This window comes from Bactrocera tryoni, unplaced genomic scaffold (assembly GCF_016617805.1).
Source record: "Bactrocera tryoni isolate S06 unplaced genomic scaffold, CSIRO_BtryS06_freeze2 scaffold_11, whole genome shotgun sequence".
In the NCBI taxonomy this organism is placed as follows: Eukaryota; Metazoa; Arthropoda; class Insecta; order Diptera; family Tephritidae; genus Bactrocera; species Bactrocera tryoni.
Genome location: NW_024395824.1, coordinates 8414320 through 8436575, shown reverse-complemented (window position 1 = coordinate 8436575; position 22256 = coordinate 8414320). Strand labels below are relative to the sequence as shown.

Below are 22256 nucleotides of genomic sequence, written 5' to 3'. Positions count from 1 at the left end.
TTATAAAACAGTTTTATATTTATAGGAAGCTCACAAATGCTTACATTTTTTGAGATAGTGCCTGGATTTGGCGTATTTACTATGTCACTAACATTATTTTTATTGATTTGTGGCATTCCTCCAGCGTTGCTTGTGCTACCAACACCATTGTTTGTAACTGTTGCTGCGACAGCGGCTGCGGCAGCTGCTGCTGATTGCAGTGGGTGTATATGTCCCATAGCAAACATACTGGCAGCTGCAGCTTGATGTGATGGCATAGGATGCAGTAAACCAGCACTAGCGCGTATTAAATGGGCTTGTAGCTGTTGCAAATGAGGAACTGGACTGATAGTACCAGCTGATAAGTGACCGTACGATCCACTAGCGGTGCTGCTGGAGCGCGAACCATTCATAATTGTGGCCAATGAGTTTGGTGAAAATCGAATCATTGAATTTATATCGAAGGAATCCGAATATGGCGAGGAGGAAAGAGCACGTTTCCGACTAATGCTGGCCCGTATACTTCCCGCTCGTGAATTATTCAGTCGGGATCCATCGACGCTCAAATGAAAATCGGTACTTGTTAAGGAATTGGCAGCTACTGCTGCAGCTGCCGCCGTTGCTGGATGTAGATCACCCAGGGAACTAACAGCACGAGCACCTAAATAATCACCAGAGTTGAAAGTTAGCCCTGTTAAATGAAATGTTGAAGGACAACCTGTGTATGGATCTGCAAAAGAACAAAGCTAGTATGATTATGAATGAAGCGGTAAGCATGGTTGGTACACTCAATTATACAATTTTTCTGTAAGTAATTTCTAACTGAATACCTCTCCGAAATTCTAAAGTATCGTTATATTAAAGATGTGAAATAACTTTTAAGCTCAGTAAGGTACTGAATGCATTGAATGAATGGCATTCTATAATTGTTTCTGAATTATCACACTTATTGTGTTTTTAAATAATATATGCAGTTTTGTGTGAGTTTAAAAAATACGTACCGTGAAAGGATGCGGTAGGACTGGTACGTTGGAGTGAGTACAAATGTTCCATGTAGCTTGGAATTCTGTAGGCTGGATGAAAATCGTGCGGTTGAGCTGTAGGTGGTGGTACAGCGCCGTGAGTGTTATGAAGTGGGTGCGAGTGATGGTGTACAGCAGCAGCCATGTTCATGACGTCCAGAGACATCTGCAATTTGCTGCTCTCGGCAGGATTGCACTCATCCGTACCACTGTTTGGATTGTCATTACAGGTGTTGATGCAATTGACGTTTGTAGAGTTAACTGAATTCGTAGCAGTCACTGCTGAGGTCGGTAGTGGTGGAGGTGGGGGCAGCACAGTTGCTGCAGCTGCCACCGCAGCTACTCGTCGAGAAGCCAGAAATTGTAAATCTGAATAGGTACTGAAATACAAAGAAACTATGAGATGTTGTAACAAAATTGAAACAAAGAAGTATACAAATATTTTAGTCAAATTAATAAAATTGTATAATAGTATATCGTTCCACTTTGGCTTATCAAGACTGAAACTTATTTTAAAAAGTTTCAATCATGAGCTGGTTTCTGTGATGTGGGCGAAGCTTAAAAATTTGCAGCATTCAATTCAAAGTCCAACGCAAGTCGCGTCAAAAAATATTTCAAACTTTTATCATAAGAAAATAGATGTATTGGATAACGCTTTGTTTATATGTAAGTATATTTGCCTAAGAATTTAGTCACCTTATCAGTAGTGCATTATTTAATCAATTCTAATCTGAATTTCGAACCGGATCGAACGATCGGCTTCTTCTCGATCAACGTTTACATGTCGTAAACAACAGCAATAGGCCATCATAACTAAGTGCTTCAAATAATGGCAACCACATAAGGAGACAAATGATAAAGAGTTTGCACCCACTTTAAAGGAAATCCGCAACCCTTCATACTCTCTTCATAATGGCATGTTATTAGTGAAAGAAATTGAATTTGTAAAATAAAGATATATTTAGATCTATATATATGTATATATAGATATATTCGAACATAAATTCAATATACAATGTATTATATCGGGTGATTTTTTAAGAGCTTGATAACTTTTTTTAAAAAAAAAACGCATAAAATTTGCAAAATCTCATCGGTTCTTTATTTGAAACGTTAGATTGGTTCAACACATTATGGTAAATAAATGCGTTTGATGCGGCCGTAAAATTGAAATCGGGCTCAGAATGTAAATATACTTGAAGCTCTTGCCATATGTATGTATGTATGTACATATATGGTCATGGTTACGAGTATTTTATCCATTGTTGGATTCACATCGCCCTCTCATATATACTCGTAGTATTGCGTTATTAGATGTATGTATGTATATATTTATGTGTGTATGTACATACTACAAACGAATTAGTGAAAACATTATTTTATTTACACATATGTATATATCATATATAAAATAACTTCAGATGCAATAATCAGCAGGAATTTTTAGCAAGTTTAAATTACGCCAATTTTTAATGGTTCAATTTCAAATTCCGGTTATGAATATGTTGGCTATTACCTGACAAAATCGGATTTTATTTGACAATGAGTGTGGCTACGCATTTAAATTCTTAATTACCTTTCAATAAACAATTGAATAACTAGTAAATTTGTATATACTTATATATAAAAACGTCAGACCACCGAAAGTACATTTTAGTGTCTGAATTATATTGTATTAATCTAAGGGTAAATATTTCGACCATTGCAAAATATAACTTAGTGAAACTAAGTGGCGTCCTATAGAAAAGGTTAATTTGATACAAAAACAAGAAAACACGTTAAATTCTGTTGCATTGAAGCCGTACAAGTAATACTCTTCACAAATACAAAAGATTCCGTACAATAATTTAATTCTGATCGGACATTTCTATGGCAGCTACATACATATGTACATATGTATATGCTTTAGTAGTCTGATCTGAAAATTTTTTACAAAGATTGTACTATTATTATTATCATTAATGAAAAGAATAATAAAATTAAACCTTAAAAATACGAAAAGTATCAGCTTTAACGACTAAGGTCTTCATCTTCATAACTTACTAAATAAATCTACTAAACTAATTGTATTACATTATCATACTTCAAAATAGGTGCTTAATTTACATATAAATTTAATGAAGTCTTTAATGTTAGAATGTGTTACATTGGTTAACAATTCTCTTAAGTTATGGTTATTTAGTTCTAGTCTGACGTATTCTAATGAGTTACAGTTTTCTATTAAATATTGAACTGTGAGATTCTCCAAGCTGTAGTATGGGCAGACTGGCTGTAGGGTCTTTTCCAATAAATGTTTGTGAGTTAGTCTGGTGTGACCAAATCGAAAGGGGGTATATATGTATATGGTTATTGTTAAAGGAAAGATTGGAGGACATCGATAGGGATTTATGTTTTGGTAGTAGTGCGAATATCTGGCCCAGCATTCTTTATGGAGAATTGTCTTGCACAATAATCTATGCCAAATTTTGTAAAATATCTTATCAAATAAAACACTTTCCATAGAAGAACATGATATTAATCGTTAATTTGTATGGTAGCTTTTCGACAAATGCACGTACCTATTCACATCTATGTATATCTTATATATAAAAATGAGACGCCTTTCTTGTATTGCCGCGCATTACGCCCGAACCACATCACGGAAAGACGTGAAAATTTGCACAGGTGTCGTTTTATGTCAAAGGTCACAACAATTCATAAATAAACAAAATAAAATCACACAGCTACTAGCAGGGTACAGTGAATTTTGTTTACATACACAAACATATATATGAATTATAGTGATAGTTATAACTGAATAAGAAAAGGTTGAATCATAATTTGAGACGAGTAGATAATAGCAGAGAAATATTCCTGAAGCATTCCTCAGAACAATGCAATATCTAAAAGGAACGATCAAGTTTGTGTTTTCTTACTGTAGTATCTGCGTTTTAGCCACCGATTTTGCAATTACATTCGATAATGTTGATCATAACATTACCATATGATTAGATATAAGGCGTGAGACGCGCCCTCTTACAACTAATGAACTAATTGGCTCAAAAACGTGTTCTACGCATCTTAATTAAAATAATCTTATATGTAAATGTATAAAAATTAAACGCTTCTTTGTCATTTACCCACAGAACGACCGATCCACACACGAAACGCCCTAAAAATATGTATGTATATCGTTTATTCATGCAGAAGGTCTTAAGGGGCTATACACTTTCAAAAAGTCGATTTGTGTTTTTTCGATAGTTTATATTTTCCAAAATATCCTGTGAAATCGGCACGGTCATATCTTGAATAGCATTTAATGGCAGTATTCTAAAGAGCGACTGCTCCCAGGTATGTATTTCGCAAGTAGTTCAAACTTTAAACGCGTTTTCCTTGAAACAAAATTTTTCATAATTGCTGACATCATAACTCAACGAGAATTTAACTGATCGACTTCAAATTGAAGCTGAGTATTCTTGAATGTATTTACTATACAATGACGTACGATCTTTTTGATTGGTTAGAAATTCTCAATTTGGAATTAAAAAACGACAATTTTTTACCTAAAAGAACGAAATTTGCTTTCAGAACTACGCCATTTTGTTAATTTTTGATATTTTTCAAAAATCGTAAGTCATTGTATATGAAATTCCTTCAACCAAACCCTTAATGGACCTCGATTAACCGAAATATATATAGAATTATATATCAAAAATCGGGATGACGAGGCGAGTTGAAATCCGCATGTTTGTCTGTTCGTCCGTCCGTTTGCCTGTGCAAGCAGTTACTTAAGTAAAAACAAGTAAGGAAGGGCTAAGTTCGGGTGTCACCGAACATTTTATACTCTCGCATGATAAAGTAATAATCGAGATTTCATTATACGTCATTTACATATTTTTCAAATACCGTATTTTTGTAAAGTTTTATTCCGCTATCATCATTGGTTCCTAATGTACATACTCGTATTATACAGATAAGGTATCAGATGGAATTCAAAATAGCGTTATATTGGAAGAAGGCGTGGTTGTGAACCGATTTCACCCATATTTCGAACATGTCATCAGGGTGTTATTATATACCGAATTTCATTGAAATCGGTCTAGTAGTTCCTGAGATATGGTTTTTGGCCCATAAGTGGGCGAGGCCACACCCATTTTCAATTTTTAAAAAAAGCTTGGGTGCAGCTTCCTTCTGCAATTTCTTCGCTAAAATTTAGTGTTTCTGACGTTTTTTGTTAGTCGGTTAACGCACTTTTAGTGAAGTGGGCGTGGTTATTATCCGATTTTTTCCATTTTGGAACTGTATATGGAAATACCTGAAGAAAACGACTGTGTAGAGTTTGGTTGACATAGCTATAGTAGTTTCCGAGATATGTACAAAAAACTTATTAGGGGGCGGGTGCCACGCCCACTTTTCCAAAAAAAATTGCGTCCAAATATGCCCCTCCCTAATGCGATCCTTTATGCCAAATTTCACTTTAATATCTTTATTTATGGCTTAGTTATGACACTTTATAGGTTTTCGCCATTTTGTGGGCGTGGCAGTTAGCCGATTTTGCCCATCTTCGAACTTAACCTTCTTATGGAGCCAAGAAATACGTGTACCAAGTTTCATCATGATATCACAATTTTTACTCAAGTTACAGCTTGCACGGACGGACGGACAGACGGACGGACGGACAGACAGACATCCGTATTTCGACTCTACTCGTCACCCTGATCACTTTGGTATATATAACCCTATATCAGGCTCTTTTAGTTTTAGGACTTACAAACAACCGTTATGTGAACAAAACTATAATACTCTCCTTAGCAACATTGTTGCGAGAGTATAATTAAGATATCGTAATGAAAAACATCATTAAAGAAATCCCTATAAAGTGGCATAAATAAGCAATAAATTAAGATATAGAAAAGTAATTTGGCACAGAAAATCTCAGTAGCAAAGGGCACATGTGGACCAAAAATTTTTGTTTAATGTACGTATCTCCCAAACTACTTAAGCTATGATTACCAAATTCGCTCAGGATAAATCATGCAAGAACCTATCGATACATATTATGACAAGTAAGGAAGGGCTAAGTTCGGGTGTCACCGAACATTTTATACTCTCGCATGATGAAGTGATAATCGAGATTTCATTATACGTCATTTACATATTTTTCAAATACCGTATTTTTGTAAAGTTTTATTCCGCTATCATCATTGGTTCCTAATGTATGTACTCGTATTATACAGAAAAGGCATCAGATGGAATTCAAAATATTGTTATATTGGAAGAAGGCGTGGTTGCGATTTCACCCATATTTCGTACATGTCATCAGGATGTTAAGAAAATATTATATACCGAATTTCATTGAAATCGGTGGAGTAGTTCCTGAGATATGGTTTTTGGTCCATAAGTGGGCGAGGCCACGCCCATTTTCAATTTTTAAAAAAAGCCTGGATGCAGCTTTTTTCTACAATTTCTTCGGTAAAATTTAGTGTTTCTGACGTTTTTTGTTAGTCGGTTAACGCACTTTTAGTGATTTTCAACATAACCTTTGTATGGGAGGTGGGCGTGGTTATTATCCGATTTCTTCCATTTTTTAACTGTATATGGAAATGTCTGAAGAAAACGACTCTGTAGAGTTTGGTTGACATAGCTATAGTAGTTTTTGAGATATGTATAAAAAACTTAGTAGGGGGCGGGGCCACGCCCACTTTTCCAAAAAACTTACGTCAAAATATGCCCCTCCCTAATGCGATCCTTTGTGCCAAATTTTACTTTAATATCTTTATTTATGGCTTACTTATGACACTTTATAGGTTTTCGGTTTCCGCCATTTTGTGGGCGTGGCAGTGGCCCGATTTTGCCCATCTTCGAACTTAACCTTCTTATGGAGCCAAGGAATACGTGTACCAAGTTTCATCAAGATATCTCAATTTTTACTCAAGTTACAGCTTGCACGGACGGACGGACAGACGGACGGACAGACGGACGGACAGACGGACGGACAGACGGACGGACGGACGGACGGACAGACGGACGGACGGACAGACAGACATCCGGATTTCGACTCTACTCGTCGCCCTGATCACTTTGGTATATATAACCCTATATCTGACTCTTTTAGTTTTAGGACTTACAAACAACCGTTATGTGAACAAAACTATAATACTCTCCTTAGCAACTTTGTTGCGAGAGTATAAAAATTAATGAAACCGGATCATAACCCCACTTACTCCCCATATAACGTTACTGTTAAAAACTACTTAAAGCGCGATAAAGGAATAACTCAATACGCCAGATACATCCTGTCAAGAAAGAATCCGGAATTTATAAATAAAACGAAAAATGTTTAATCATCATCCAAATTTATATTATCGCCTTCAATTTGAAGCGATGCACATATGCCAACGCTTCTCCTAATCGTCAAAACATTTTGTTATAGGCACTTTCCGGGATGGCCTTCAACTCTCGTGCCGAATTTGTTTTGATGTTTTCAACTGAGTCGAAGCGTTAAAAGTCACATGGAGCTAAATCAGGGAGATTCAGTAATAGTTCAATGATATTTGTGGAGTGTTTGGCCAAAATTTAACACTGACAAACACTACTGAGGTCGACTGACATAAAGAGCTGCTGTAAACACACTGGTTTACAGATCGCGCTAATTTTTGGCATCATAATTTAGGACAGTTATACCAAACCAAAAAAAAAATGTACCTGTGTTCCATATAAGCGGGAGATGAGAGAGGGGGGAATTAAGAATTCCCGATACTTTCTTGACAGAATGTTCATTAAATCACATACTTTAGGACCTGCCAGACTGATTTTAACCAAATTTTGTATTTGACATTTCTATGTTACAGTACAAAAATTTGCGAAATCTTATTACAACTACTCCCACTTCCTGTCTAACGTAATTTTAAATACTATTTCATTCTTTTACTTTCCAGTGTACAAATTCAAAAACAGTAATTAACGGGGTTTTCAATAAGAGCTCTACAAAAGCTTTTTTAAATAAAACAAAGACGGTTTGGGATATCAATAAAATTTTTTATTCTTGCGAAAGTACATTCGATACCATTATGTATGGAACTCGACTTCTTTTGCATTACCACTATTGTCGCTGCCTTGTTGGCATAGACCATAAACCGCACCAAACCGGAGTGGTAACTCATGGAGTACTTATGATTGTACTTTCACAAGAATAAAAAATTTCATTGATATCCCAAACCGCCTTTGTTTTATTAAAAAAAAAAAACTTTTGTAGCGCTCTCATTGAAAACCCAGTTCTTAAAGTTGAGGTCACTGACACCGAGTTTCGGTAATCAATTTTAGTAATTTCGACTCACTGTTGGATCGTAAGTCTTTCCATAATAAAATGGCAAACCTTACTATAGAGAAATACCAAAAGAGCGGCAAAAAATATAGCGTCGTTTGATGTCTGTATCGGTCTTCCTTTGTAGCGTTCCTATTGAAAACCGGGATAAAACTTTGCACGAATAATGCCTTTGAGGTATGTCACATTATGATCAAAAGTCTTTCAAGCCTAACCAAAACAGCTCAAGCCACTAGGTACCGAATATTTGGAGCCCAGTACCGATAGTTGACTTTTTTGGACAGATCACGCGTGAGTCGTTTAAAACTGTCAGTATTGTTTGCATTTCACTATGGAAAGACTTACGCAGGCGTTTTAAAAGACGTTTAGAAATTGTTCAACTTTATTACAAAAATTAACCTTCTGTAAGGAATGTGTTTCGCCCGCTGCGCTCAACTTATGGTCAACATAATCGGCCTACTGACCGCACTATTCGCAGCACCATCACCCATATTGAGACCCAGTATTCATTAGTGGTTAATATTCGGCCGAATAGACCACGTCCATCACGAAGTGACGGAAATATAATAGCCGTACGTGAGAGTGTACACAAAGAACATGGAGAGCCGATTAGGCGCCGTTCGCAGCAATTCGGACTGACGTATGGAACGACTTGACGCATTTTACGTCGATATATTAAATTGAAAGCGTGTGCAAGAACTGAGCCGTACGACCTCCCCAATCGCTTCGCTCTATGGGCTCTTGAAAAGTTCCAAGAAGATCCGACGTTTTCTAGCTAAATTTTGTTCAGCGATGAGGTCCAGTTCTGACTCAATGAGTATATAAACCAGCGCAATTGTCATATTTGGGACGAATAGTAATCTGAAGAGATTCAAGAAGTGCCATTTTAGTATGGGCAATGATAACCGACTACACTGTGTAACATTTTTGGGATTATTGTCTGTGGAGTGAGAAATTCCAAGTCAGGGTGATGGTACTAGGTTAGTATAGTAAAACCCTCAAAGGGCTTGGCGTTCGTATGTGTCAGTTTTTCTTTATGACCTTTTAAATTTTTCGAAATTAAGAGTGGGTAATAAAATAGCAGATGTTAAATTTGTTATTTGTTTTGTCATTTGTTACTGTATATATGTATCTTCTATGTATGTATGTATTTTTATTGTAGCTATAGTTCCTCATATATAATATTCATAAATAAATAAAGCTCGACTGTCGCTTATAGAGGTATAGATAAGTAGCAGTCTCACTTTCGGAGGTCTATGAGGCAAAAACGACTCTCTCTTATAGAGGTTTTTGTTTCTCACTATTAGAGGTTTAGGAAGCTTAAAATGACGGGTCCTAGCTATTACTCTCACTTATAGAGTTTTCTCACTAATCCAGTTCTCACTTATCCAGGTTTGACTGTATTTAATATCACAACAAAAAATGGCATTGAAATTTTCATCGTCAAGGCACTGCAGATACTTTGCTGGATTATTGGTCAAGGACGCAAATGCATTCATAACAAACCAAACGCGATATCTAACATAAAGATATAGCGGAATAATTGGAGTGTTGATAAAAAGGTTTATTATAATTTTAGATATACAGAAATCTTTTCGATTCTTTGCAATATACATTGAAGTATGTATATGTGTACAAATATTTTCTGTTATGTCGAAAAGGTCGATTTGCTTTGAGTACTCAATGTGCGATGCCATAAAATACCTCTGATCTGTAGAAATTTAAAGATAAATATCAGGATTGTAGTGTATTTTCTATGGAAAAATTTTACATGCCTCGGTCCAGTTCTTAATGTTAATATTTAAGGCTAAACTTTTCAGGGAATTTTTTTTTTGGGGTATTTCCAAGGAAATTTCGTGACGGGACTGAAAAAAATTAATAGTTCAAAAAAAAAACACCCTAATGTATATAAAAAGGGGGAAAGTATATGTAGTTAAAATTAATTTCGAAAATTTATAGTAATTGAGTATTGTAATACATTTGGAATAGATGATGTTTTTGGTAGTATAAAAATGGTAAATATTTTACATAATAAAAAAAAATTTTATACTTTATTCAATTATTATCTAATTCACTTTATTAATATATTTCTTAAAATATTTGATTTTAGATTTATAAAGTCACTTGACGCAAAAAGTGCCAAAATGATTTGCATAACATTTTTTTGTTTGAATTATTCAATTAATTCAAATATTATGACAGAAAATAGCAAAAAAGAAAAAAAAACAACATGCGGGAGCTGTAGCACATGAAAATTTTCATAAGCTCCGCTGTGCTACCGCTCCCAATTTTTTGCTACCGCTACGCCAGAGCATAGCGCAGAATTTAATTTTTTGCTCCCGCTCCAGCTATAGTTTTTTACCTAACAAAACTCGGAGCAGAGTAGAGCACATACTTTACATTGTTATGCTAAGGCTATGCTATGGCTCCCAACAAAGTGAGAGCGGTAGCGATAGCATAGCAATAATTTTAGAAATTTTGCTGCTACGGAGTAGTAAATGAGAACCCTGCCAATTACCATCGAAATGCTTGAACGAGTCATCGAAAGTTAGATTCAACCGATGGATCATCAGAGGCGTAGGTGCGGCCAACATTTGAAAGAGATAATCTCCAAAAAAAAATTACAAAGAATGTTCTTTCGAATGATAATAATGATTCCCCATTAAATTTGAAGTTTCTGTGTTTTTCTTTAAAAAAGTACAAATTACCCTTTACATTAGGGTGGGTCAAAACAACGAATGAGTTTTTCACCGCTTCATATTCTGAAAAGACATTTGGAAGCGAGATACACCTTCCCGTTATAAATAAGAGCTCATACTTGGAGACCCTTTCTTAGAAGAAAAAAGAAACTTCAGATTTTTACCCATCCTCATGTACACTAGTACTAATATTGCAAAATGAAATTTAAATAAGCAGATACACAAGAGTAAAAGCTTTGTTATTAGCAAATAACAAACCGTGAAAAATGGTATACTGCATTCACATCTATGAACTATCATTTATGTATGTACATACATACATATATGCCGTGAATAATTCAGTGGCTCGCATTACGATTTTTTTTCCACCCTAATGTACTCTACCCATTTCGACTATACTTCATCCTATGTCACAGGGCGAAAATGAATGAAATTGGATTTCAACTACGCCTGCTTTCCATATAGCACATTTTTAAATTCCATTTGATTCTATCGCTTTGTACACAAACCAATAAGCAATTAATACAATGGGATAACACTTTGCAGGAATAATGCCTTTAGAGTATGCCACCTTATGACCAAAAATTGTCCAAATCCAACGAATTAGGATGAAATTGGACTAAACCTCACAGGGCCGACCCGTTGGGCAATTGCCTAGAGAACAAAAATTTTAGGCCACATTTTAGCTAACTTTCTTTACATATTATATTTCATTAAAATTAATTTACAAAACTACTTCATTTATTTCATTTGTATATAATATACAAATGTCATAGTTCTACATTTTCGTATTATAAAACAAAAATGTAAACATATACGGGGTGTTGTTACTTTCTTTTAAATAGTGCGTCAATTAGTTGTTGTTAAATTGCATGTTGCTATGCATTGATTGCGAGTATTCCGTTGATTTGCTCACAAAATATCACATGTTTATGCATGTATGTACTTCCGACGGTACATGTAAGAACGGCCCACGTTCGCTTAAGAAAACAGTAAAGACAGTTCAATTATGAAGGGGAAGATGATCAAATTCGCGATTATTATTCTGATTTTTATTTTTTTTTATATATTTAGTAGTAAATATGGCTTATCGAAATATTTGTGTACACAAATAAAGGAAAAATTGTGAAAAAATTTTTTTAGTCAGATAATGTCTCTTTGTAAAATAAAATTTAAAATTAAAGAAATATATATATTTTTTGGCATATTATTTGTGTATATATTTATTTAATTATTTGTTTTTATTAATAATCTTTGATACATATTTCTTTAAGGGATTCAATGGGAGTGAAGCCGAGAGTCTTTATATACATACATACATATATAAATCGTCTGACCGTGTGTTTGTAATTGAACTGCTCCTAAACGGCTGTACCGATTTTGATGAAATTTTTTGTGTGTGTTTAAGGAGATTCGAGAATGGTTTAGATTCACAATTTCAAATTACTGGATAATGTTTTTTTAATTAATTTTTAATTTGTAATTAATTGCTAATTTTGGAATGTTTTACATTGGATCCGATAGATTGCGCTACCATCGCAGTATCCAATATTCAAACCCTAAATTGGCGTAATAAACAAAACGATGCCAAAGTAAAAGGCGACATCTGTAGACAAGTTTTCATAATGTGGGCAGAGTTGTTCGTTCTTAAGTAATAAATTGGGTGATTCAATACATCTATGGGTAGCTATATCTATATATAAAAGAAAGTTGTTGAAAGTTACACCATTTATAACTCAATTGGTGGGGAAGTAGCTTAGAACCAGGGTAAGGACATAGGATACCTTTTATCTCTTTATATCAAAATTTAATAAAAATAAATACAAAATTTATAATAAGCATTTGTTCAAAATTCATGTTTGTGGGAATCATTTGAATATATGCGTACAAATTTAAACAGATTCTTCTTCAAAAATAATACAATTGTTAAGTATTTGTAATAGTAGAAAAGAACTGCAACCAAATATGCAGGCAATGGATTATAACTGGCTCAGTAATCAGTCGTTTAGTATGTATTATACAACATGCATACGAAAAGACTGATGTCATAACCTTTCCATCCGACTTTTTCGTCTTTCCACGCCTGAGAATCGGTTCATCGTGTGCAGTTCACTAGAATGACAGTCGATTGAACTCCAGTGGCAAATGATGGAGCTATGTTTCTATTGTCACACACCGACGTAAAAATTCGGTTTTATTACGATTAAAGAGCGCTCAAATACTTGTCAGAATCAGTTATTCGTATTTTTATTGGATTAAGAACTTGCGTGGCACCCACTTTGCACATAGCTTTTGAATCTGTAGAGCATCATTGCCCTTGGTGCTCAATTCGTCTGTTTCCCCAGCTTAGCAAATATGTTTTCAACGGTGGATTTCCCTGAGCCCAAATTCAACAGTACTTTCCCCCAAAAAGTAATGCTTTATTAACACACGAAATTCTTTATGATACATTTTTTGTAAACTAACAGAAGTCGCTTCACAAAAATGCTATATCTTATTAACTAATAGTTATAATCCAACTAATAGCAATCATATAGATGGTAGTAGTAGTATTATCTATGTATCAGCCACAGTGAAGCGTGGACGGGTCCTGTACCCATAGAGAGCGTGTTTTATTCATAACCGTGTATATTTGTGCCTAAAATAGACAAAATTGGGCGGAAACTTGACCTAGCTCCCATATCCCTTCTGACTTTACTCCATATGATTGGTTATTATATGTGAAACGAAGGAGTATTTCATTAGTCTGGGGTATGTTAATTGTATGTAGTCTTTTTAAAATAGATAAAAATCGAGTAAATGCGGGCCCCAACTCCCTTCTACTACTTATACTGATTTTTGTTATTCCAACAAGTTTAGTACCAAATATGTATGTCGTCAGTGAGTATTATTTATATGTATATAAAATTGTTTCCGAGTGTAGCTGAGCAATATCAAAATTAATGTAATCAGCCCTTTCCACCTATGTACATATATTTAAACCGTTCAGGTTGGTCAAAATGCGTGATATTTTAATAAAACTAAATGGACACATTTTCTGAAAAATTAAGTGGTTCAGCGCTGAATTAGAATGGAATGAGTCTGTACTTTGGCCTAAACCTCATATCCCTAATATAATGTACTAGCTTACCCGGCGCGCTTTGCTGCGCAGTTCGTAAATATATTAATAATTTATTCAATTTTTTTTTAATATAAATATTTATCGGCTATTATACTTCATTTAATTTTTTTCATTATAGACATTTTTGTCATCTTCTTTTTAAACATATTGAATATTCAAATATGCGATAAATTTGCCAAAGTAATTGCCTATTTTCAGATTGTATGAAATATCCACAAACGAGAAATCTAAATTTTTATTTATTTGACGTTTGAGTGTAAACAAAAACATAAAAGAAACAAAAAGATAAGCATTTGACATGAATGAGTAGTGTCACATTATATTGTTACTTGAGCAAAAGTCAACTTATTTAGCAAACAAAAAAACCTGAAATTTCATGGTCTATAATTATATTCTGCGATAATAATTACTCTGTAATTGAAAATAATGTGATTTTCCATTCATAAAAGTGTAATAAAACAGCAAGTTAATAGCCAAACAAAAAAGTCAATAACAAATACAATATAATTCAATATAATAAAAAAATTTTTTTTTTTTTCCAAAGTATACCATACAAAAAATGACGATGAAAAGATTCGATATGAGAAGAACATTCCATTCTGATTATCTTCAGGAAAAAACAGTTGTTGTTCAGTCGATTGACAGCCCATCGTTCTTCACCGTAAAATTCAGACCGGAAGAAAGGGAATACCAGCATGTAGAGCAAATTCTGAATTGCCGATTAGCAAATATCAAGTCAAGTAATGGGAAATACTGGTCGCGAGAAGCTATTAAATATTTTGAAGAAATTGCTTTGAACGAATCCTTCACTATGAAAATAATGAAACAAATAGACGAAATCTTTTTCATAAATTTAGACGATTATGAATTAAGGATGAGGATTGACCAAGATATTGTTGATAAAGGATATGCGGTTCATGAGAATGCATTCGTACGATATTATCCATTCAATTGAGAAGCGTTCATAAATACGAATAATAAGAAAATTGTCATAGCGATTCAATAAAAAATTCAACAAAGTAATACTTTTCAAACATTGAAAGTATTTATTCTTCAGTTTCCTCTTATTTTTACATAAGCGTATATAATAAATTGTAAATCTCAAAAATTCGAGTTCTAATCTAAAACATTGTGATAAACAACGTTCTTAATTTTACTGTCCGGTGCATGAATGAATAAACGATCCGCAGTACCGACTCTCGAACATGCAACATATAATTGCCCATGTGAAAAACACGATTCTTCCAAATTTACTCCGCATATTTGAAATGTTTGTCCTTGTGCTTTGTTTATAGTCATGGCAAATGATAAACGCACCGGAAATTGCAGACGTTTGAAATTCAATGGCATGTCTGTTGGAATCATTGGAATACGTGGTATAAGGATTGGAGGAGGATTGATATTTCGTAGTAATATGATTGGTGAACCAACCTTAAAAATGGAATCAGTAATATATTTCATTGAACCTCCTTACAGATTTATATTCTGTAATGATTAAAGTAAGGAACAAACCTTTAAATTCAAAAGATGTGGCGGTGTACCAGGTGGTTACAATGAATTCTGATATTCAATTGGATAATTCACAGCTTCATCTTCATCCATAACGCTGTCAATGGATTTATAAGTTATGATTTCACCTGGCAATTTTTCTTGAATTTGGAAGTTCATTGCATTGACGTGTATATTCTTCGGTGCCAATATTGAACGTTCTGCTAACCAATCATGGCTTCTGTGATTCTGAATGATATTTGGGAAAACGCATTCGACTAATTCTTCTTTTGTTTGCAAAATTGTACAAAAATTTTCGGGCAAGGTGATCATTCCATTTGTATTGTCGATTTGCATTTTTTTATTTCCGATATCCAACAATTGTTCCGAAAACTGATGTGCAGAAGATTCGTCTTGTAATAGGACACGCATATTGACATTCAACGACAATTTTTTCACAAATCTCCAGAGAGCAGAAGATTTCAGACATGCATTTATTTCATCGGCAGGAGTTGATCGAGGAAGAACCGGCAATGTTTGTCGAAAATCACCTGATAACAATATCAAGGCACCATCAAACAGCTGTTGATTTCCGCGTAAATCTTTCATAGTTCGATCCAACGCTTCGAGCGATTTTTTGTTGGCCATTGTACACTCATCCCACAGAATAATCGCTACTTGCTTCAAGACTTTACCCATTGCAGAATTTCTTGAAATATTGCATGTCGGCGTTTCACTCACTTGCATGTTCAATGGCAATTTTAATGCAGAGTGTGCTGTTCGTCCTCCGTCCAATAAAGTGGCAGCAATTCCAGAAGAAGCAAGAGCCAAAGCAATTTTTTTCTGTGATCGAATAGCTGCCAGAATCAATGTAATAATGAATGTTTTTCCGGTTCCACCAGGTGCGTCCAAGAAATATAATCCGCCAGTGTTGTCAGAAACAGCTTGCAAAATTGTTTGATATACATACATAGTTTTGTTGATCATTTAATTTGTCAATATTTGATTGCACAAATTCAATCAATTCGTCACAATTGAATTGTTGTTCACGTTGCAATTCTTGATCCATCAAATCATGCATCGGACGATCAGGTGAAATCATAAATAACTGTGATAATGCTTAATGCGCAATTTTGTGACACATATCTTCAATGATTATTAATGCTTCATTGTACATTTCCAAGGTAATCATCAAATCTGGATTATTTGACGTACGACGCATCCGAATCAAAATATCTTCCGTCATGTAATCTTGATATTTGTTCCATAATTCCAGTGGATTCGATGGCATGCATGTTGATATTATAATCGAGAAAAGCATTCTTATTTGTTGTGTTAAAGATGAAACGCATGCAAATGTGAACAAATGCAGTAGGTGACATGCCTCGCGATACGTCTCACATAAATGACCATCAACTATATTCGAACGATCTCGGTCCTTGAACGTTCACCAATAGCAATCGCAAATAAAAACATTCCGTGTTATTGGGATGAATCGTATACATTCTGCCCAAAGCATCTGTTGAATATATACCTGGGTGACCATCAACTGCTGTACCCTGTTTACGTCGTTGGAATTCTTTTGATAATGTATCCCATGTGTAATACTGAGGTACATCAGTATATAGCAAACTTCTGGCATATGTATCGGTTTCACAAAGTCGAAAAAAAGCAGTTAAAGTCGTTGAACATTTTCAAGATGCACCGCTAGATGAACAACAACAGGATGTCTTTTATACAATGAAAACGAAAATATTTGCCAAATTGCTTCATTGCTGCTAACGTATCGGCCCATTTGATATCGAGTAATTTCATCGTTCGTATTGTCAGCATCAGGTACTTCAAAGACAGCAATATCACTTTCTTTATTCACATACTTGCAAATGTATTTGATTGACTTGACGGAATTACAATACTCAACGTTAATGTGAGACTGAAATATTTTTGACAGAAATTGTGAATATTGCACAACCCAGCGATTATCGACGATGATTTCTTGATGACGAATGTTCATCATTACTGATTGACCATTATCTTCAGTAGACCGTCGGCGATGCAACGGGTATCCATCATTGCCTGTTATTGTGTCGGAAGTCAATGCTCTGGGATAACGCTTTGAGCATTTGCCATCAATCATGTATGGTGAATTCATATTTAGTACCCCACATGGGCCATGAATCATATGTTTTGTGACGATTTCAAATAATTCTTGATCAATTGTTTGATCTGGTATCTCGGCTGATATGATATTATCAATTTCATCTGGCGTGATTTTACGAACCAACCATATCAATATATGTGCGTGCGGCAATCCTCTCTTTTGCCATTCGATTAAATACATACTTACATATAACACCGCACTTCTCCAAATACGCGCAATTTCACAATTACATCCATCAGCGCTTTTAATTTTTGCCGAAAAACACGTGCATTTATATCGTGACGATCTGTTGTTGATTGACCGTCAAACAAATTATTTTGATATCGCTCCACTTCGGATTACATGTGAATGTAATAAATAAATCTGGTCGGCCGTATTTTCTCACGTATGACATCGCATCTTGAGCATATTCGTGCATATGGCGAGGACTTCCAATATAAGATGCTGGTAATATCGTCAGACGTCCAATATCATTCAAATTCCCATCATTTGTTATTGCATCACATACATCAAATGTATGTATTCTTCTGATCGCAATTTACTTTGATTGAACCGGATGTAATTGAGACGTTCAGTCTCAATTTTCGCATACATGTCCACAATGTATTGATGAAACAGTTTTCCACATCTCAAAATGTAATTTGAACTTCCTTCGCGAATCATTAATCTGTATGAATAATAATTCATGGCGCTGACTTTTGAGCATCAAGACCTGTAAAAAATATGTTTCAAAACGTATTTAGAAGTTTTCAATTCAAAATCGAAATATTTTATTTAAACGAAATATTTATGAGCACGATATATATTATGTACCTGTGCTTGGAATGATCATTGGGATATTTATATTGTATACATCATGGCCATTCCAGTGCAATATAGGAAACTGTAATGCATCGTAACAACGATGAAGCTCCGAAACACGTTGTAATTGTTCATTTCTACGGTGAAGAATAATATCTCGTGATTGAAACTGATCGCCAACAATCACAATGGCCACTTCATCAATGGTTGGTGCATTGAATCTTCTTGAATGCTCTCCAGTTGGAGTTTTATCGGCTCTTATTCTGTGATTATCAGATGGCAACCGATCCATAGTAGTTTTGAACAATTGGACTAATTCATTGTGCTGATGAAAAAAATCTTGTAGTTCGCAAAGAATTTCTCTTTTTGTTTGAGAACCAATTGTGCAGCGCTGATTTAATTCACGATTTTTATCTCCGATGAAATATACATATTTTTAAAAATTGATGGTTAGCGTCGGGGAGCGGTAACAATGAACCCGCTAGGTGATAAATTTGACCTTGGATCTGTAATATGTATGCAATGTTATAGGAATAAATGTTTCCCTATTCATTGAAAAAACCATAAAATATTCCATGCAATCACCTTAAATGTCGGCATAAATTGATCTCTTATAATTTTTGTAGCGCCGAAAAAGTCATTTGAAAAGACGAATTGTACTCTTGTATAAGATTTAAAAAATTTTTCGATTCTGGTGATGTCTCAAAAATTAATGATTGTAATGATTCAGGAGGCGGTTCAAATTCCGGCAATTTTACTTTCCCGTTAGCGCAACACATTCCAGCCGTTTCACCCGAAAATTTAGCCGCATCACAATGTGGGCATATAACATCCATCATTCCAATATATCCATGTACATTATAGTCGATTGAAGGGTCGTAATCAAATGCAGCACGGAACATATCTTCCAAAACACGACGTCGTATTCGCGTAGGTCTTGCTGGATTTCTTGCATGATGAGCTTCTTCACATCTATTTCGTGGACGTCGCACTGCAGTTTGTGATACTTTTTGTGACAACACGCCCCGAGCATTTCGAATACGTCGACCTATGTTTGATTTTGGACGTGCCGGCATTTTCTTTAAAATAATTTCATATATAATCACTTCGTTTGAAACACACATAAAGTTTTCATTGAATAATTTTCAATAATTATTCTTTTAAATAGCCGGCATAAAAAAGCAAGCGACCGAAATTGAACGATTCAAATAATTTACAAATCAAAATATTGAAAAACAAAACAAAAAAGAATTGTATGAAAAGTCACTTTTTGGAAATTTCCAATTTTTCGACTTTTCCTTATGAAAAGTATATGGTTTTTTTTTATATCGAACACTTTCCAGATCCACAGCGAACAACTTTTGATTTCATGAAGATTGGTTCCGCCGTTCTCGAGCGTTAGCGTTACTAACAAACAAACAATCATTTTTACTTACATATGTACATATGTACATATGTATGTATGTATAATTTGAGCTAATGCGAAGTAAAATATATCAATAAAACTAAGCCTAAGTTAGAAAATTTAATATTTGTTCATTCAAGTTTATATACTTCTTTAAATAACGAAATGTAAAAGCTGATTAGAACTGCTCGTTTTCAATTGATAGATCAATCAGAAATTTAAAATGTCCAATTTTTATACTTGTGTCTGTACAGAATTCTGATATAAAAATGTGTTACTGGTTCCACGTGGTGCGTCCTAAAATCCCATGTCCAATAGCAACAATCAGTACTTATCTTCCATGTATACGAAAATTACTCTTGCAATGCCTATTTGGTGGTATTATAATTTTTTAAGTAATAAAATATTCAAATAAGTTTCACATTTGTACACGAATTTGAATTATGATTTGAAATATAATTTTTGTAATTATGAACATAATTAATAAGATAAAAAGTATCCTATGTCCGTCCCCTGTAGGCATGGTAAACTCGATTCCGATTCTACTCGAGAATCGAGTTTTCTCGTAAAATAATCGAGTTTTCCGAATCGATCTTCAGTAGTCGAAGTCGATTTGGAATCGATTCTTGACATTCGACTTTACTATTAATTAAGTGTCCAATGTGGAAAGCAATTAAAATATAATAATAGTACGTCTAGCTTAAGCAAATATTTTAAATTTAAAATAAGTTTTTAAATTTTATTAAACTTGTTTGAATAACTTGAATTATTTAAAAAAAATTTATATGAAATGTAATGTTCTAGGTACATTATTTATAGACAAAAAAATTTAATTGTTTTTACTATTTCTGTGTTTTATTTAGTCGATTTCAATTATTCATTCAATTTATGCCTTGTGATTTAATAAATAAATTTTTGTCCTTTTAATTTAAAATCGATTAAAATCGAAATAATCGATTATTGCGCTCGATTAATCGATTCTTAAAATTGAAAAATATTAAAAAATAATTAGAATCGAGAACCGATTCTGTAAGCAATCTTTCTATCCACCTAGTCCCCTGTTTCTGAGCTACCTCCCCACTAATCTTCAGTCAAATCGGTTCAGCCGTTCTTGAGTTATAAATAGTGTAACTAACACGACTTTCTTTTTTACATATAGATACACTAGATTACAGTACATTTGTTGCCGAAGAAATTTTAGCTGTTACTGACTACATATATTATGCTATTTCCAAAAAAATAATTTAAATATTTTTATCAGCTCTAGTTTCAGAGTTTCAGCTATGTAGGTATTACACAGAAAAAAACATGTATTTATTAAGAAAAATTTTATTTAGAAAAATAATTAATCATTAGGTTCTAATTAACTTTGTTTTAAAGCTCTTCTCCGATGTGTAGACTTTGGAAAATGATGTATTAGGGATCAACAACAGTCAGACATCATATTTGTATCCCAGAAACCCTAATAGCGCTCTTCCATGACGCATAAGTCTTGATGCATACGCTCTCCCTGCTCTTCGCTCATATCTCCTAAATTTCCCGGAAACCTCTCTAGGTGACTATGGAGAAAGTGGAGTTTTATACTCATATTGCATCCCATATTTTTTAATTGTAGCAGAAGGTCTTCTAACTAAAAGTTCAACATAATTTTTAGATTTTTTATTTCCCAGAAAATTCTGCATCACAGATACGAATGCTGTCCAAGCCTTTAGTTCTGACTCAGTCATAGAATTTTTAAATTGAGTATCTTTCGTACTCCTTTGAAGTTGGTCGCCTTGTCGTGGCGAAGGGGCTTAAGTAAGAGTAAAGTGTGCATCCCAAAGGAAACGCACTCTAATCTTACGAACTAAGAGGGACACTTCATAATTCCCACAATAGTGATATGGATGAATAAACCCTAGGTTTTACGCTCATCTCCTATTGTGGAAGTATGAGGACACCCGAACCAACACCACCCTAAGCCAAGGTGTCGAGGTACCCGTGCCGAGGGCTGAATGGTCAGCGGGGGGTAATAAATAGCTGATCGCGAACGGTCCCCTCCGATGCCCGGGCGAGGTCGGAGGTATAAAAGCCTTCTCTCCGCATACCGGCTCTGCGGACGAGTGACTTCCCCTTTCCGGACTACTCGTGGGACCAAACATGAACGCAAATAATACAAAAACAACAACAACAACAACACCAACTACAACAACCAAATTGACGACAACAGCAACGATTAAGGACATGAGCTATCGGAATCCTATAACGGAATCCGATGAGGACGAACTACTTGCCTCC

General features: G+C 34.6%; 1 protein-coding gene across 6 annotated transcripts in view; it reads right to left on the bottom strand.

Moving 5' to 3' along the window:
- Positions 1 to 22256, bottom strand: part of LOC120779723 (transcriptional activator cubitus interruptus) — a 53074-nt gene that overhangs the window by 6050 nt on the left and 24768 nt on the right. For 3 of the 6 annotated variants that reach the window (XM_040112096.1, XM_040112094.1, XM_040112097.1), the window contains exons 2-3: positions 981 to 1381; positions 45 to 709 (exon numbers count right to left, since the gene is read on the bottom strand). In XM_040112096.1, coding sequence (XP_039968030.1) covers positions 45 to 709; positions 981 to 1167 — 852 coding nt within the window. In that variant the 5' untranslated portion in view covers positions 1168 to 1381. Of the gene's footprint in view, positions 1 to 44; positions 710 to 980; positions 1398 to 22256 lie in introns of all 6 variants that reach the window. The other 3 variants (XM_040112092.1, XM_040112093.1, XM_040112095.1) reach the window with 2 other exon arrangements.